Below are 18,527 nucleotides of genomic sequence, written 5' to 3'. Positions count from 1 at the left end.
CTCTCTCTCTCTCTCTCTCTCTCTCTCTCTCTCTCTCTCTCTCTCTCCGCAGGTGACGAATTCGCTTTACAGCAATCGACAGCTCGTGGCCGCGAACTAGGACTAGTTCGCCAGCCTCAAATTTACCCTTCCTTCGGCGCAAGTTGTACGCTTGTACCTGTCCATCAGTAGCTTCGGCTAACGCATGCCTAAAGGCCAGTCTCAGGGTGTCATGACGCTGTTACGGACAACCGGGTTTAGATTGGAGTGAGAGGGAGAGAAAATCTACCTGTCAGCTCTTACCTGACCGTCACTGGTCACGAACTGGTCGTCTCGATGATGATGAGGTTAACGATGTTATAATTACCTTCTTTTGTGAAATCTAAGGTGGGACCGTGATGTTCGGGATTAAGTATTAAAATACAACAACGATATTCCGCGTAAAGGAAAACACTGACCAAATTATACCGATTGCACTATTTATTTCGTAATTGGAGTAATTTCACGAAAACCCAGGGTAAAAACCGTCGGAGGGAAAACAGGAAAAGAGAGAAATAAATGAGTTGGATAATTGTGGACATAGACACTTACAGTTGATGGAAGAGTTGGACAGGGATTCCTCAGTTAACGCTCAGCGGGGGTTCAGTTGAATGGCGTTACTCAGTTTGGCTCTGCGTGATGACCTTCGGTGGGTGGCGAGTGGGCGGTCGATAATCGAGTCACTCAACAGGGCCGGAGAGGGCCTAGGAGTTGGTCGTCCTCGCTGAATTGGTGGTGGGATAGCGGATGCTATCGACTCTGGCCTCAGAGATTCTTGTAGTTGACTCGTTCAGTTGAAGTTAATTGGGGAGCACTACTTTGTACTGGGTGGTTTTAAGACACTGATGATAATTAGGACCTCCTGGTTCTGAGTTCTCGGCTTCGAACTAACTCTCCCTGGCTCCTGCAGCCATTTTTATAGTAAAAACCTGAGGTTTTGGGCTGTCTTATGAGTCCTGCCTCCTGTCTTAATTAGGCCTGCGCATCCAACCAAAAGCTTCTTAATTGTCCGATTTGACTAGACAATTCGATGATTGGTCACAACTCCGCCCCAATTTCCACTTCTATGTCACCGGTAGCCCTTTTGGGTGGGTTTTCGGCTTTTCCACGTTTCCATGGGAATAGTTACCACAACACTAGCCTGGCTATTAATTTAAGTGCAAAAGCCCATTATGGTCAAATTTCTGTTGATGGTTATCTTATGTTTATGGCCTAGCCGCAAGTTATCCACAGGGTCAGATGTCAGGTTTTTCCAAGCAGTTGGAATAGGCGCGTGCCACCTTGGCTGTTCCTCCTGGTTTTTTACCTGGCGACAGTTGTCCATAGTCTTCGTATCAATCCTAAAGTGCTCCAACTCATTAGTATGAATCACCCTTTTAACTCTCTATTAGGCCACTTATTGTGATGCTCTTGATAACCGAAGTTTAATTAACTCTTCACATTTGTCATATCACATTGTGACATTGACGATACTGTAGCGATAAATAATTCGAGGTAACATATGGGAATATTCTTCGGTTGAAAGAATATAAAGAAAAACAAAATTGAAACAGTTGCGTACATCGTATGACCCACGTACAGGGTACGTAACAACGCTGCATGCGCTCGACCTAGGCCTCGGTCGGAGTTTCTTCAACTTCGACATCTCCTTCCAGCTTTTGCCGCAGCGAGTTTGCTGGCTCGGGTTCTCGCCCGAGATTTATGAAAGCCGGTGTTGCTTTCAGGGAACTGCGTTGGGCTGTATTGTATGCAAATCGAAATGCATCCAAATGACAGTCCCAATCACGGTGATCCTGTTCTATATACGCTCGTATCGTGGCTTTTAGCGAACGATTCACTCTTTCGGTGAGGTTCGCTTGCGGGTGATACGGCGGCGTTGTTCGGTGCTTCATATTGGTTGAAGCAGCCAACTCTCTCAAGTCCTTATTTCGCTTAGTCCTTATTACGAAGGTCGCACTTCTATCCACTTCGTAAAAAAGTCTTGGATAACTAGGATATATTGGTGTCTCGCTTTACTACGCGTAAAGGGACCCATGGTATCCGCCGATATTCTCGACCAGGGTTTCTCGATTGCGCGAAGTCCCATCTGGCCTATCGGGGCTTCTTGTTGCATTTCGCAGCGCTGATATTTGTGACACGAACTTACGTACGTTATCACGTCCTCAAATATCGCGGGCCAAATAGTATTGATTGGCCAAGCGTTGGCATGTTTTCTCAACCCCTTGGTACCCTGCTTGCGCTAAAATCCGTACGTCTCATTTCACGAGGGAGAACCAGTTTCCACTCGTCCAAGTCTTGGTTGTCCATCGAAGCAATTGTTTTCGGCCGGAGATGGTATAGCAACCCTTCGAAAATTTTCCAGGTAGGATATTTTTCTGGGATTCATTCTACGTCTCGACAGCATCGGAGATACCATTTGTCTTCGCTATCTACCGCCATAGAGAGTAGCTCCGTCGCTCCCTCGGGTGCGCGTGACAAAGCGTCAGGCGCATGGTGAAGCCCGCCCTTCCGGTGTATGATTTTGTAATCATACTCTAACAACCGGAGATTCCATCTCCCTAGCCTTCCAGCGGGGTCTTTCATATTATGAAGCCACCTTAGGGCGCTATGGTCCGTTATTACTGTGAATGGGTAACCCTCCAAGTAACAGCGGGACTTCATAATTGTCCACACAACCGCTAAACATTCCTGCTCAGTCACTGTGTATTTTGTTTCAGGGCCTGTTAATGAGCGGCTAGCGTAAGCTATGACTCGCTCTTGTCCATCCTGCACGTGCGTGAGTACAGCACCAAGTCCCACACTGCTCACATCCGTTTGTAGGGTAAACGGCAGTAAACAATCGGGACAAGCAAGAGTCGAAGCTGACGTTAAGTCCTTTTTCAACGCTTCGAAGGCTCCTTGCTGTTTTTCGTTCCATATCCATGGCTAATTCTTCTTGGTCAGAAGTGTCAGCGGTTGAGTTATGGTTGCAAACTCTGGTATGAATTGTCTATACCAGAAGGCGATTCCCAGAAAACGACGAATCTGTTTCAGATTTTTTGGCACGGGAAAATCCATAACTGCCGATGTTTTCTCTGGGTCGTTCTGTAGTCCTCGGCTGTTCACGATGAAACCGAGGTATTTCACCTCGGAACGACAGAAAACACTCTTCTCTTGATTTATTATGAGACCGTGATCTCTCACTTTATCGAGGACCTTTCCCAACCATGTGAGGTATTCCTCAAATGTCCTTGAGATGATAATGATATCATCCAAGTACACGAACACGTGTGGATACATTTCTGGACCGACTAGTTTGTCCAGATCTCTTTGGAAGGTAGCGGGTGCATTTGTCAGTTCGTACGGCATGCGTTCGAACTGAAAAAATCCTCTTCCCGGCACCGTAAATGCAGTGATCTCTTTCGAGTCCTCTGCTAATGGTATTTGCCAATACGCGGCACTCAAGTCGAGTGTCGTGATATAGTTGGTCTGTCGTAACTCATCAAGGATCCCGGTCATATTTGCAACCGAGTAAGCATCCTTTTTTGTTACCTCATTTACCCTACGGAAATCGATACAAAATCAATGTTTTCCGCTGGCCATCTTTACCATCACAACAGGACTATTCCAGTCGGTTTCGGATGGTTTTATTACTCCATCTCGGAGCATTTCGTCTACCTCTTTCCACATCGATAGTTTAATGTGTTCAGTCACGACCCTGACCCTTTGTCGGATAGGTTCGAGCCCTGCCACGTCAATCTTGTAGAGTGGTAGCTTGGAAATCGGTGGACTTCCATCATGCACTGAAATTTTTTCATCCAGGAGTCTTTGGAGTTGGCTATTTTGCTCCTCTCCAGGTACCTTCAAGCCGTTACACACAGTTATGTGGCAGGCTTGGTCCACTGAGACAAACTTGAATGTTTCGTCCGGTTTGTCTCTAAAGAACCAGGATTGGTCAAAGAAATCAATGACCATCCATGCTTCTCTCAAAAAATCCAAACCCAGTATGAAATCCTCGGACAGCGAAGCCACCCAAAGAATTTCAACCGTGACGGGTCTTCCCCCGAATACCAAAGGTATTTTAGAGGCCTCCTTTACTACCTCTAGTTGACTATTTGCCACTGGAACTCTTCTCGGTGGTATTCATCTCGCACTGATAACTAGCTCGCTCAGCAGCTCGATCCACGCTTCTCCAGCAAAGGTACGAGATGCCCCTGAGTCCACTAGAGTGCGTATTTTCTTCCGTGAATTTCGATATTCACGTGGAAGGCAAATGTCTTGCCATCTTTCATCGCCTGATTGATAAATTCCAAATCAGAGCTCATTTCCAGCGATGACAATGCAATGGGGTCCGTTAGGAATTCTAGAGAGAGTTTTTCCACTTTCCCCTTCTCTCGAGACTCCTCTGCCACGGTCGCGGCCATTTCTACCATTTGTGCCGTAGTTTCTTCGATCTCTGGGCTATGATTCTGCCCTGAGATCTCCTTTCCTATAGTTTCTGAGGAATTTTCTACCTCTTCCACTGGGTTTCTCTCCATTTTCCCCGAGACTTCCGGCAGCGCAGACGAATTTTCGTCACTTACGCTGCCGGTTTCCCATTTTTTGGAAGGCATTTTGGGCAATCGGGCAAGTGCACGCCTTTGGCTCCGCATACGTAACAAAATACGGTTCGTTCGGCGATGCAAAACCTAAACGTGTGGCCAACTCGGTCGCAGTTGCGACATACCAACAAGTGCCTGGTGGTACCAGCACGTCCACCCCTCCCTGAAGGAGCATCACGTTCTTGTAAGGCGTGTGCTGCTTCAGTTCCTTGCAACTCGAGCTCGTCATAGATGACTTTTACAGTCTCTATGGGCTCTTTGTGCTCTTCCATCTCGAGTGCTCTCAGAGATGGCTTCTCATAGTCTCTGTGTTGCCTCGGGTCTTTATTCCCGAAGTTCGAGCTTTTCTGGCCATAGCTCAGGCCTCGGTATGCGAAATGGTTTTGTTTTTGGGGCTTTCGCCCCTTACTTCGCTCATTTTGTGCATTTCGGCACATTTTGAGCGTTCTTACACCCCTGCGGGTGAGGAATTCTCCGGGTCTCGGTTCAGGCCCACATTCCTGTCGTTCAGTCATAAAAAAAATTTTTTGGGGCTAAAAAAAAAATGAAAATGAAGTTTCTCCCAAAAAAAATGACTGGGGAGGTATTTCCGCCTTTTCAGGCGGAGTCACTGTCTCCCTTCATCACCACCTCCAGGGAGGTGGTTTCCTTTTTCGGAGCGAGCTTTTCAGCTCGCTCTTCGGCCCTTCACCCCTTCCTACTCAGCTTCGAGAGTGGCGGGCCTCTGTTCGGCCCTTCTGGACGTTTCTCCACCCTTTCGGGTCGACGAGGGCGACTTTTCCCGACCGTTTCGCCTCTGGCCACGTAGCGGGCGCGGGGCGTCTTTCGGCCCTCCTCCTGCCTTGTATTTTTCCGTGCAAGCGAGCCAATACTTCTCGTTGCACGGAATGTCGCACGTATTGCAGTGCGGCCTTCTGGGTTCAGGGCAATCTCTGCCCTTGTGGCCCTCCCTGCGACAATTCCAGCACAGTGACCCAAACGTATGAGGACTCTTCGTCCTCGGCTTCCATCCTCTCTTGGGGGGGTGATGGCAATGACGCCGATGTAGAGGGCCCCGCGCTGGCTGACATTTGGTCTAGAACGGCCGTCATCAACCCGGGGTTTTCAGCCAGCACGGCTGCCAGGCTCCTCACCACCTCTGCCCTCTTCTCCTCAGCCGTCTTCTCCTTAGGTTGTTTTATCTGAGGCTCCATCGTTGCTCTGGATGGCGCCGTGGTGGACACCTCTACCAACTGGGACACCACCTCCATGGCCTCATACTCTGGAGAAGGAATTTCACCTTGTTCATCCTCGGCCCCATAGAGCAAAGCCATTTCGGCTTGCTCCTCCTCCGTTAACGGCCGATCTAAAAGGGAAAGAGCCATTCAATCCGGTGTGGAACTTTCGTCAGTGCCTTGCGGTACTGCCATTTCCTCCACACACATTTCATCGACGGTTTTCTCTTGGAGGTTCTCCTGGGACCCTTTCGGGTCCTACTTACCCTGCTGGGCTTCCTCGGCGGTTTGCACTACCTTATTCACCAGTTGTTCTAGGGTTTTATCCATTTTATAGCTCGGGGTTATTCACTACGTGCACTGTTATCTCACAAGGGAGCGTCGAGAAAATTTTCGCGTCCTGTCGCTTTCACAGCCAAAACGGAAAAGGACGCTTCCCGTGATCATTTCCCCCAATTCCACAGGTGTTGAGGGTAGGGAGGATTAAGGCATGTATCAGTTAGATTAATCGCCGCCGGTGGTCCCCCCTAGTGACCTGAACTTAGACCTAAATTTGCATATTTAGGCGGTCCTTTTTGAATGCCTTTGATTGACATCAATCAGAGGTGTTCAATTTCGGCCTTCCTCGTGGATTATCCCTCGTGTGGCTCGCCCTTGCGGGCGGAAACCGTACCTCCGACACCTGCAGTCGGTAATGCTATTCTTTTCAGAATAGTCTTCTTTACCGGGCGTCGATAAATGCATCTTTCAGTATTTTTACCTGTTTATGAGAGGCAAATTCAATTTTTCAGAATTCTTACCGGTTTTCACTCGCTCTCTTCGATTTTCCGGTCGAAGAAGGGAAATGCCCCGCACCTAAAACCATCCTCCCCCGGGTGGCGAGGAGAACAGCACTCAGTGCAGCCGGAATAACCCCTCCCAAGCGAAAAATCGATACTTTCGCATTTTCGTCGCGTAAAAATAAACTCGTCTTCTCAAGGCCATCTCCCCCGGGCGTCGAGGAGACAAAAGCTCGAGTTTCTGAAAAAAATCTCCCCACGACAAAAATTTCGTGCATTTCAAATTCTATTTTTCACTTTTCAAGGAATAAATAAAATTCGTTACTTTCTACGAAAATCAATTTCTCGATTTTCCTCGCATTATCTACATGATAATTTTCTACTTACCCACTTTTCAGGGTTGTCTTTCTACTCCATTGGTGTGGCCCCCAGTTGGGCGCCATTTTGTAAGGATATTTTCCCGGGTTGTTCACCCAGGAAAGATCCAAACTACTTTTTAAGCCTTCTCTATCGCTCATTGATTGGGCGCCAGCCAAACCTTCACGGTAGATTTGACGAAAACCGGCCTCCGAGGCACACTCGTCTACTCAGAGGACTTTTTGGCTGGACAATGGATTGCCTAACTAACATCAGCGTGATACGGTAGGGTGGGCGAGGTCCACCAGGAGTATTACCATCACATCCTCACGAGCCTTTGCCAGCCGTGTATTATACCTTACGGCACAACCTCCCATAATGAATTAAATTCATGACCTTCTGGAGAGTCTTTCGACCTTGCCAGTGTTCATTCTCCTCCCGGGTATGTCGACTCGGGGGAGTTTTCAGAGTCAAGTGCGAATCAGCCGGGACTCCTCAGAGCCTGGGATGCCGAGAGGCTGATCCGACCAAAGTGGAACACTGTTACCCACTTCACGATCGCCCACACTCTCGGCCACCAGTTACCGCTTCGGTCATCGTTTAACTCGAAATCTTACTAGGGCCTTGCCTCCTAGCCTGGATATCTCGGCGACGATAGGTCATTCCGTTACCCTATCCCCACCAATCAACCCGACGGGATCACGGAGGTACCAGTCCTTTCACCTGGCCATTGGTCCCTAGTCTACTCCGACATAGCCTATAGAATCGCCCAGTTGGACAGCTTGTACGTCGGCCCCTTTTCAAAAAGCAATAGTCTAGTAACGCCTTCTAGACCTCCAGGGGTCGCGGTTTCACACATAACCGCTATGCCTTCGGTCTATCATAGCTGTGGGATTCTTCTCATCTAGTCCCGGCTTCTTCAGCCGCCTCTAGATGTCGCTTACTCTCTCTCTCTTCAACAATTTCAGAGTTCACATCTCTTTTTAAGGAGATTTCAACCCATAATGAGAAAATCTCGTTACAAATTATTATTATTATTAATTTCATAAATTTTAGTTCATTAATCTACTAATTATAAAATTCATAAATAAAAAAACCCAGTTAAAATGAAAGATTAAAAATAAAATTTTGAATGTCGTAGCCATTTTTTATTTTTTCTGACATTGAACGAATTGGTGAGGCGAGACATGCCATATAGTTACAGCTTCCGAACCGTGTGACGCTAGTGGAAAAATCTCCCCGATTTTGGAGATTTTGACCATCGGAGACACTGACATGCACCCTTCTTTTCTGATTCGTCAAATCGTAAGGATATTCGGCAGCCTCGCTGACCTTTCCGTGTGAATAATTGAGTATAACAGTATAGCTCGTATCGCACACTTGATCGGATAATATTATTTTCTCTTCACTTTTGTATTAATTTGACGTGGATGATAAATGTGTAATTATTAGTTTAATTCCATTTGTTAGTGGATTGTTACCTTCCCAACAACACTTAAATGCCTACATTGATAACCCCGACGTGATCAAATAAGGGAAATTCGCGTTAATCGAAAGTGAAAATGAACTCGTGGCGTGGTGTGCATTTGTTTTTGTTCGAAAGTTTTATCTACGTTCCCCAACGGTTTTATCCTATCCTTGGTGAACACCCGCGCAGCTAGCTTTCCAGTGCCGCATAACCCCGAGTGCAAGTGCAGTTTTATTTCACGTGCTTGATAAAATATTATTTTCACTGCGCGGTGTTTCTCAATGAAAATGTTAAACACGGCATCTCGAAGCTTCTATAACATTCGAAGCGTCCGAGTACCAAACGTTGGTTTCTCAGTGCTCCTGCAAAATCAAAACACAGTGTGTATATCGTGTCCTCGCGCCGGCACATTGCCGAACACCTAGAGACGTAGTGTTATGCTGGCGACAAATAAAGACTATTATCGACTATGTTTTTTCTCGATTTACCTCTCCGATTTTATCTTATTCAATTTTCCAATAAAATTACGGTCCAAAATGGTGACGACAGCCGAAACCACCCAGACGATCAACACACTGACAACTGCGATGGCCTCAATGAAACCGAAGCTCATCACAAGTCCATTCAACTCCGAAAAACCCGCGCTTTGGTTCGCGTAGCTGGAGACGCAGTTTACTGACCTGGGGATCGTCCCCGAGGCAGGTAAGTACAATAAAACAGCACCTCTCATCGATGTAGTTTAAGCGGCAGAAGTCTAAGATTTGATTATCTCCAGACCCGTAACAAATCCATACCAAACTCTAAAATCAGAGCTAATCAGACATTTTACAAAATTCAGGAATGCAAATCTCATCCAATTGTTCGACAAAAAGAGCATTGCAGACCGCACTCCGTCGAGACACCTCAGACACTTGAAAAGTCTCGTTCCAGGCATCGACGACGAGAATCTCAAAACGCGTTGGTTGTCTCATCTCACCGAGCAGAGGGGAGCTACGCTTGCCGCTTAGGAGAACGCTTCCATCGACGACCTAGCAAAGTGAGCAGACATGCATGCAGTTTTGAACCCGAACAGCATCGCATCTATCACTAGTTCGGCCGACAAAATCAGCAACACGAAAATCCGGGAACGACTCGAGCAGCTGACGACAACCATCGCCGCAATACGCGTGAATCGCGCTCTCGCTCATGCCAGCAGTCGAGAAATAGGCATGGCCAGCGCAGGAACTCACGCAGATGCTCCAGTTCTAGGAAAGTATCCGAAAATTCCGACATGTTCTTGTACCATTTTAAATTTGGTAATCGAGCGCGTAACTGTTTGTCTAGTTACAAGCTTCAGGAAACATCCAGGGAGAGACAATTGTGACAGAAATCGTCTCTCACTCGAAATCCCGCGCTTATTTATCACCATCAGAACGTCTGGGACCCGATCCCTAGTGGACACAGGCTCAGACGTCTCTATCACGCCGTGCAGGCGGCCAGCAAATTAGTAGGACACCAGCGGCTATCAACTCTTCGCAGCCGACGGTACCCTCATCTACACGTACGGGTACACGTCCATCTCGCCATACCTCGGTCTCCGCAGAGACTTGACGGGGCGTTTCATCGAGGCACACGTCAGCAAACCCATCATTGGTGCTGATTTCCTGCACCACTTTAATCTGCTGCCGGATTTGAGGGATGAATGCTTCATCGACAGCTCAACAGGCTTCAAATCGAATGGCCAGTTCATGCGTTTCCGCGCGCTCTCTGTTAAGCTCTTCGAGATTAACGGCGATTCACCGTACGTGTCCATCCTGAAAGAATTCCCGGTAATAACGAAACCAGAGGGACTGCTCAGAAATAGGAAGCACTCTACTCTTCACCACATTAGAACTACACCGGGACCAACTATCTCCTGCACAGCGCGCCGTTTGGCGCCAGATAAAAAATTTTTGAGCATGTTGAAACTGGAAACTGCATGGAGATGTGAAAGTCCTTGGTCATCTCCACTCCATTTGGCGCCGAAAAAGAACGGCGAATGGAGATCATGCGGAGATTACCGCGCACTCAATAACAGAACTATACCAGATAAGTACCCTGTTCGTTATTTAGAGGATTTTGCTGCCAACTTGTACGGCAAAACAATTTTCTCGACCATAGATCTGGTCAAAGCGTATAATCAAATTCCAGTTGTACCTGAGGATATCCAAAAGACCGCGATAATCACGCCTTTTGGACTTTTCGAATTTACATACATGACTTTCGGCCCCAGGAACGCGGCACAGACGTTTCAACGTCGAATAGATGAAGTGACGCGTGATCTGCCATTTCTGTTTCCATACACAGATGATATTTTGGTAGCATCGGACAACGAAGAATAACATCGCGAACACCTGAGAATCCTTTTTCAATGCCTACAGATCTAAGGGTTGATAGTAAACGTCGCCAAATCGGTCCTGAAGCAGCCAGAGGTCTTATTTCTCGGTCACACGATCAATGTCGAGGGCATCAAGCCTCCCAGAGATCGAGTCAACGCGATTCTCGAATTCACGAGGCCTACTACTGTAAAAGCACTGCGCAGATACCTCGGTACTCTAAATTTCTACCGGAAGTTCATCAAGGGAGCAGCAGAAATTTTCGCCCGTCAATTTTCGTCAATTTTCGAACGTCAAAGAAGAGCATCCAGTAACATGGACTCCAGCCCTTGCAGAAGCCTTTACACGTAGCAAACAGGTTCTGGCAGAGCCCACTCTGTTGTCTCATCCAAATATTAAAGCCGAGTGGGCCATTTTCACAGACGCATCAGATCACGCGATTGGAGCCGTTCTACAGCAGAAACACCGCATTTCATGGCAACCGCTAGCATTCTTCAGCAGGAAACTCACGATTTCCTCGCCGAAACACGCGGCTTACGACAGGGAACTGCAGGCGATCTACGAAGCAGTACTGCACTTCAGACACATCTTTGAAGGGCGTCATGTGTTCATCTTCACTGATCACAAACCGCTGACCAATGCGTTCAAGCAAAAACCAGAGCGAGGTTCACCCTGGCAATACCGAAGATTGGACTACATCGTCCAATTTTCTACGGACACCAGGTACGGACACCAGGCCCAGACAACATCGTGGCAGATGCTCTATCACCAGTCGAAGCCGTCTCAACCGCTGTCACAATGCAACAGCTCATAGATGCCCAACGCGACGACCAAGAGCTACAACGCCTACTCCAGCGACCGGACGTGAATCTACGACTGGACCGCCTGCAACTTCCAGGAATGGACGAACCACTATACTGTGATGTATCATCAGGTACAGTCTACCCATATGTGCCTGCCCAGCTGAATCACCAAGTATTCAACTCACTGCACATAGCTCGTCCTGGATGCAGGGGTTCACGGAAACTCGTCACGGAGCGCTACGTCTGGCCCAGCATGAATAAAGACTATTCTGAATGGACCAAACACTGCCTGGAGTGCCCGAAAAACAAAGTCATGCGATACGCGGTTACACCAATATCTGAAACCGAGACACCATCGCGACGTTTCGAATACATACATGTCGATCTTATCTCTCTTCCTGCTTCCAAAGAACACAGATGGTGTTTGACCATCGTCAATCGATTCACGCGGTATCCCGAAGCAGTTCCATTGGTTGATGCAAAATTGCCTACAGTAGTCAACGCGATTCTTTACCACTGGATCGCACGATCAGGATGGTCAATTCTTCTCAGACACGGTCAAGGAGCTCACGCGAATCCTAGGCACTAAGAGGATCATAACAATACCTTTTCACCCTTAATCAAATGGTTTGGTTGAGAGGCTACATTGCCAACTGAAAGCAGCACTGCGATTTCACGGCGGAGCTTGGTACGACGCACTTCCCCTGGTACTTTTAGGATTGAGTTCCACGTGGAAGGACGACCTTCAAACGACTCCTGCCGAGCTAACGTATGAGGAACCTATCCGTCTACCCGGAGAGTTCCTCGTGCCAGCAAATCAATAAACGGCAGCACCGGAATTGGTGAGAAATCTAGGCGAACATTTTAGTACAATCGCGCCTATTCCAGCTGCACACCATGGTCCGCGTTCAACGTTCATCTTCAAGGACTTATCAACGTGTACGCATATTTTCGTTCGCGACGACTACGTGCGAATGGCATACCGATCACCATACATCGGCCCATTTCGCGTCATCAGTGGCCACGACAAGTATTTCGTCATCTGGTTGAAGTCCGGAGGTTTGGGAAACTACAACAACACACCGATCTCCATCGACCGACTGAAACCAGCGTACATACTGCCGGAGGGCATGGATCAGCTTTCAGGACAGCCTCCGCATCAAGACACACCTGACGACCCCCAACAACAGGACCAGCCGCAGCCGAGCACGAGCACCCGCTGCTGGAAGAGAGAGGAGAGGCGTAACATTCCTCAATAAACCGACAATTCACGTCTACCACGTCTAACTCGCCTCGTTCAGAAAATTTTTGTTTCACCTACTTGCCACACCTGACAATTGTTTCTGTTCCTAGAATAATCACTTTCTGTTACAGATTTAAAAAACTACGTTTTTTACATCACGCACCGGAATCATGTAAAACCTCGCACCTTCAATGCCACGCGTTTTCTTTTCTGATTTGTCAAATTGTAAGGATATTCAGCAGCCTCGCTGACACCTTTTCATGCGAATATAATTGAGTATAACAGTTCAGCTCATATCGCACACTTGATCGGATCATATTATTTTCTCTTCACTTTTGTATTAATTTGACGTGGATAATACATCTGTAATTGTTTGTTCAATTGCATTTGTTAGTGGATTGTTACCTTCCCGACAACACCACAATCCCTGCAGGGGGGAGGGGTAAATCACGGCGTTGTCGCGATGAAGGATGAATTATTAGGGGAGGGGAAAAATCGGCGTTGGACAGCGTGGTCGCGTTGCTTGGTAAGAGGGGTGCGAGGAAGAGGGAAGGGGCATAGTGGACAGTGCGAGAGCGTTTGCAGCGGAGGGAGAGCGGGAAAGAGGAAATACACGGCGTGAGAACGGTTCGCGGTGGAGAGAGCGCGGGGAGCAGGGAATACACGAGAATAGGGGTATGCATAGCTGTTTGGCGTAAGGAGTGAGGCGAAGGAGGGGAACGTTGGGACAATGGTGGGACTGTTACGAGGTGGACTGTTTCGCAACAGCAATCCGAAACCAGGGTGATAAGGCCCTTAGTAACGCGCATTCATACCACCAGGGTGGTATGAATCACGAGAATGATCACGTGATCGTTTTCGAATTATTTCCATCGTTTTACCGGATGTAAGACGATCAATATAAAATACCATTGGAATCGTATGATTCCATCGGTATTTGAATATGATATTTTTTTGAATTCAGAAATTATTATTATTTCCAAAAGATGGAATTGATAATAATTTTTGTACGTCGTTATGACGTGACAATATGACAATTTTGGGCTGTTTCCAAATGCTGTGATTGTTCATCAGTGAGCGTGTCCATTGGTACTTTAAAATATCATTCACCAGCACTCCAATCTTCTTCAATTCATCTATAAACCACACGATACAGTCAGAGCCACGGTTGATTTTAAAGAGGGATAGGTTCTTATCAAAGGAACACTGTAATTAGAAGGCAACACTGTATAGAATATGTTTTTGACACAATTTATCATAATCGTCATCATCATTACTAGTCTGTAAAATACGCTCTAGAACAGCGTAAATAGCAAATGGTATGAGTTCCTTACACTTATGGTTTTTGAATTCAAAATTTGGTTTTCCTCCGATGGTCATATCACTTTACACTTATTTATAGCGAAACAATCTTGCTTATGATCGTCATGATATTTTTGCTCATAAAAATGGCAGAAGCACCGATGACAGAGATACATACGATACTTAGCACTTGAAATTTGTGCACTAACGAGTCTTGAACGATTTCTAATCCATGCAAAGTGATAAATTGGTTGGGTGCCCGTTAGAACATGCACACTCGAACAAAAAAGTAGTAAATGAATTGTAGGTTTCTGAGACTCCACCTTGCTGAGAGAGAAAGGTACTGTTTCCTTCTGAGCATTGCCTTCATATTCAATACCATAAATATTATTCAATAAGTCATTTTTCTTCTCAAATCTATGAATATCACTTGGAGCGATGGGGAAATTAATACCTCTGTAATCAAGCCTCTTGTGACTTTGAGGTACTATTGCAATGGTATAATGGGGACATGAATGAGTAATACATCTGTTACTCTTTGCTGGATGGAGAGCAGCAAAAACTGACCACAAGAAACAGAATTTATCTGAATATTTTATGTTAACAACTGCTTTTTTACACCGTATGTCATACGGCAGCTCTGTGTAAGTGGATAAGCCAGCACCAAGTGGTACATATCGATTCATATTGATCATTAAATTTACCATTTCAATTAGTTCCCATCCTGAATCACGTTCGTGAAAATCTTCGATTTTCGTAAGCAATGGAATGATTCAGTCACATTCTCATCAAACCATTCCCTGAAGTCTGTAGCTGGTAAAATGATTTCATTCTTCGTATTGAAATACTTTATTTCACTGCTGATCACCTCTTCCTTTTCATTTGAAATTTACAAGCTAGTATAGTGTTGACTTTGATCTTTCCATTACTCTCACGAACGTTCCCCAAACTTACAGTTGACAATTCTTCCGCACCATTCAAAAAAGCCATGGGATCCTTATTTTGAAGATTGATTACGATACCAGTGTGTACTCGACCTTGAAAGGCTACTGGCCGATCCCTCCAGCGTACTCGATCTGTAAGTGATTCTTCACTGCTAGTTGATGGCACCTGCACCCGGCCTTCTCGATGTTGTCTATTTCTGAATCTTCCTTCGTATCCTTGGGTCCGGCGATTACAGACAAAATTTCATTTTTCTTCCTAACAGATAAATTTCCCCTATTCAGAGCTCTCGTGTAAAATTGCATGTAAGAGATGCATTTATTAATCCATCGTTCTATATTGAAGTGCACGTGGGTAAATAATAAGAAGGATTTATTAAAATAAATGGGACGATATAAAATAGACATGTTAAAGTGTCAAAATAAGAGGAAAGAATGAATAATAACAGAAGAGAGATGCTTACTTCAGAGGAGAGGTTTGGAGGAAAGGAAAGAATGCAGACACGATGGAATGCTTTCTGAGAGGAAATTAGATAATCATAACACTACTCCCTCCTCTGAAAGAAGATTGTCGTTCCGATAATCGGGCAAACCTGTTAAGAACAACTGAAATGTCAATTATTAAAGATAATTGAGATTTTAGTTATCTGGGGTCCTTAACCCATATTCTCTTCGAAAAACGCAGACGAAAAATATAAAAGAGAATAGGAATTGACTCGAAATAAGGTCATTGTAGGACTGGAAGTTCGTTGGTTTTATTGGGGTCGCGCGACAGGTCAGTCCGGGAAAATCTTGATCAGGAAATGCTTCTGAAAAAGAGAATGGAAAAACCCGGCAGAATCGAAGTCAAATAGAAAGGGTAAAAGAAATGAAAGGAGAAAGAGGGATGAAAATTATTCTCTGTAGAGAATTAATGAAATAGAGAAGCTATGCGCATTCGCTTCCCCTGACATCTTTCCCGGGAAAATAAAATAAAATAAAATAAAAGAATAATCTTTCTGTTAATTTAATGCCAGTAATTAACAGAAATTGATAAGAGAATAATTGTCAAATGAAGGGGAAAAGAAATAATGAGGTTTCAATCCTCGTAGGGAGCAATCCGGTTAATGTGGATCACTTTAGGTTTGGAATGAAGTGATTTTTGGATGCGGTAAACCACATCATTCAACTTATTTTTAATGACAAAAGGTCCTTCCCAATCGCATTGGAGTTTAGGAGATTTTCCTTTAACTCTGCATGGATTGAAAAACCAGACCTTCTGATTGGGTGATAGAGTGATAGAGTGCAGTCTGATAGGCATTCTCTAGAACTTCAAGTATTTTAGCAGACGGCATGGTATGACGTTCCATCTTAAAATTGCACTGACGAGGCTCAGTGAAAACGCAGATGAATTTATAGCAACGATCGCGTGTATGTATGTATTAACGTCTCGAGAATCTTCCGCCGAAATTTCGGGAAGAATGTAACTGTTAAGATTCTGCGAATGATTCTTCCGTTAAGAAATCCATTGCATCATTGCCTCCCCTCCCAATCAACCGAATTTCAAGAACTATTTGACCGTCGAGATTCCGCAAGTGATTTTCCGTTGAGAAATATGTTGTGATCGATTCAATACCCCTGTCAATCCATCGAATTTTCAGCAACCATGCGACGGTTGAAAAGTACGTTGGACTCAATCATTCCAAAACAATTTAACTGTCAAGATTCTGCGACTGAATCTTCTGTTAAGAAATACGATTCATTACCCGTTCTCTTCTCTGAACCAACCAAATTTTCAAGAACTATTTGACCGTTAAGATTCTGCGAGTGATCTTTGCATTGAGAAATATGCTAGTTCGATTCAATACCCCTGGCAATCTATCGAATTTTTAGAAACAATGTGACGATTGAGAAGTACGTTGGACTCAATCATTACTTGGAATTTTTCTTCCGTTAAAACGATGGCCAATAATTGTAACCTCCTCTCCACTTATGAAAGCCTATCAGTATCGTCAGTGAAATGTCTGATCATTCAGTCTACTGCCTCAAACGGTAGCCACACATATCTCAATAAAGAATACGTAGTGAACAGAGCAGAAAGAGAGAACAGTCAAAATGGAGATGGATCAACCTGTGGATCTGGATGACATAAACAAAATTGCCATTCGAGGAGATTTCCTGCCTGCCAAATATCGAGCAGAAATGACACTTAACAAGAAATATTTATTCACTTATCTGAAAGTGATCTCTGGGCTCTCTAGAGAGTCTGGAATATTGACAGAGCCTCTTTCCTCTGGCTCTGGGCTTTCAGGAGAGTTTGGAATATTGATAGAGTCTTTTTCATCTGGCTCTGGGCTCTCTGGAAAGTCTGCAATACTGATGGAGCCTCTTCCCTCTGGATTTGGGCTCTCTGGAGAATCTGGCTCTGGGCTATCTGGAGAGTCTGAAATATTCACGGAACCTCTTTCCTGACGCTCTGGACTCTCTGATGTATCTAATGCATATGAATTCTTTTCTGCAAGTTCTGATGAATCTGGGATGTCAATAACAACTGGAAAATCTTCTTTCTCCATATCAACTGTTGAATCAAGTTCTGGTGTATCACATCAGGTAACAGAGCCTTGGCCTTAGCATTTGCTTTCAATTGTTCAGCAGCCTGCATTTCATTCCAAGAGTCCCAAGTAGTCATCTCAAGACTATCCGACTCTGATGATGTTTCAGGAAAGTCTGAAACTCTCACCTCAGATGAATTGCCAACTGTTAAATCAGGTTCTCGTCTACTACTCAAATCGAAAATAGAATTGTTCAATTTTCTTAATGTAACGTTTAGTAAGGATTTCTCCAAAGTTGATTAAGAAGAGACGACTATGAGTTTTACAAGTCGTGGGCGATTCGAATGAGATTTCTCATACATTCAAGTTCGAATATATACATCTAAAAACGGATAATTAGTGCAAAAAAATTGAATGTTCATTGTTTGTTTGCCCCGCAGACGTTAAACATGTTAAAAACATGCTACAGAATTTTTTTTTTCGAATGACAAATTACACTATTTATGTAAAATAGCCCAAAAAAGTTTCTCAAATAATTGAGAATTTATTTCAAATATTTCAAGGATAACTTTTTTGCCTATTTTACATGGATAGCACGAATTTTTATATAAAATCAAATATAATTAGCTGTGTAGGAATCGAAATTCAAAAGACTAATTCGTAATTGTTATTGTGGACATGTTTTCAACAATGCGGAAAGAAAACCTCTATAGCTAAAAAATTGGAGGTCCTGGACTATTTTTAACATTTTAAGCATATGCGGGGGAAACGGACAATAAATAATTTTTTTTTGCACTAACTATTTTTTGTTAGACGTATATATTTGATTTTCAATGCATGATAAATCTCACTCTAATCGCCCGCGATTTTTAAAACTCATAGTAGTCTCTCCTTAAAATCAATAGCTAGAATAATGAAATTATAGAATTTAAATGCA

At 44.8% G+C, this 18,527-nt stretch overlaps 1 protein-coding gene across 1 annotated transcript; it reads right to left on the bottom strand.

Annotated features, from left to right (window-relative positions):
- Nucleotides 1–17,269: 17,269 nt before the first annotated feature.
- Nucleotides 17,270–17,611, bottom strand: LOC107046574 (smoothelin-like protein 1). Its single transcript, XM_015269226.1, has one exon. It carries the CDS (start codon nucleotides 17,609–17,611, stop codon nucleotides 17,270–17,272), a length of 342 nt encoding a protein of 113 aa, XP_015124712.1.
- Between the last annotated feature and the right edge of the window lie 916 nt (nucleotides 17,612–18,527).

This window comes from Diachasma alloeum, unplaced genomic scaffold (assembly GCF_001412515.2).
Source record: "Diachasma alloeum isolate Michigan unplaced genomic scaffold, Dall2.0 Dall_scaffold_01512, whole genome shotgun sequence".
NCBI lineage: Eukaryota > Metazoa > Arthropoda > Insecta > Hymenoptera > Braconidae > Diachasma > Diachasma alloeum.
The sequence above is the reverse complement of the archived record's forward strand: the minus strand, read 5'-3'. Positions and strand labels throughout refer to the sequence as shown.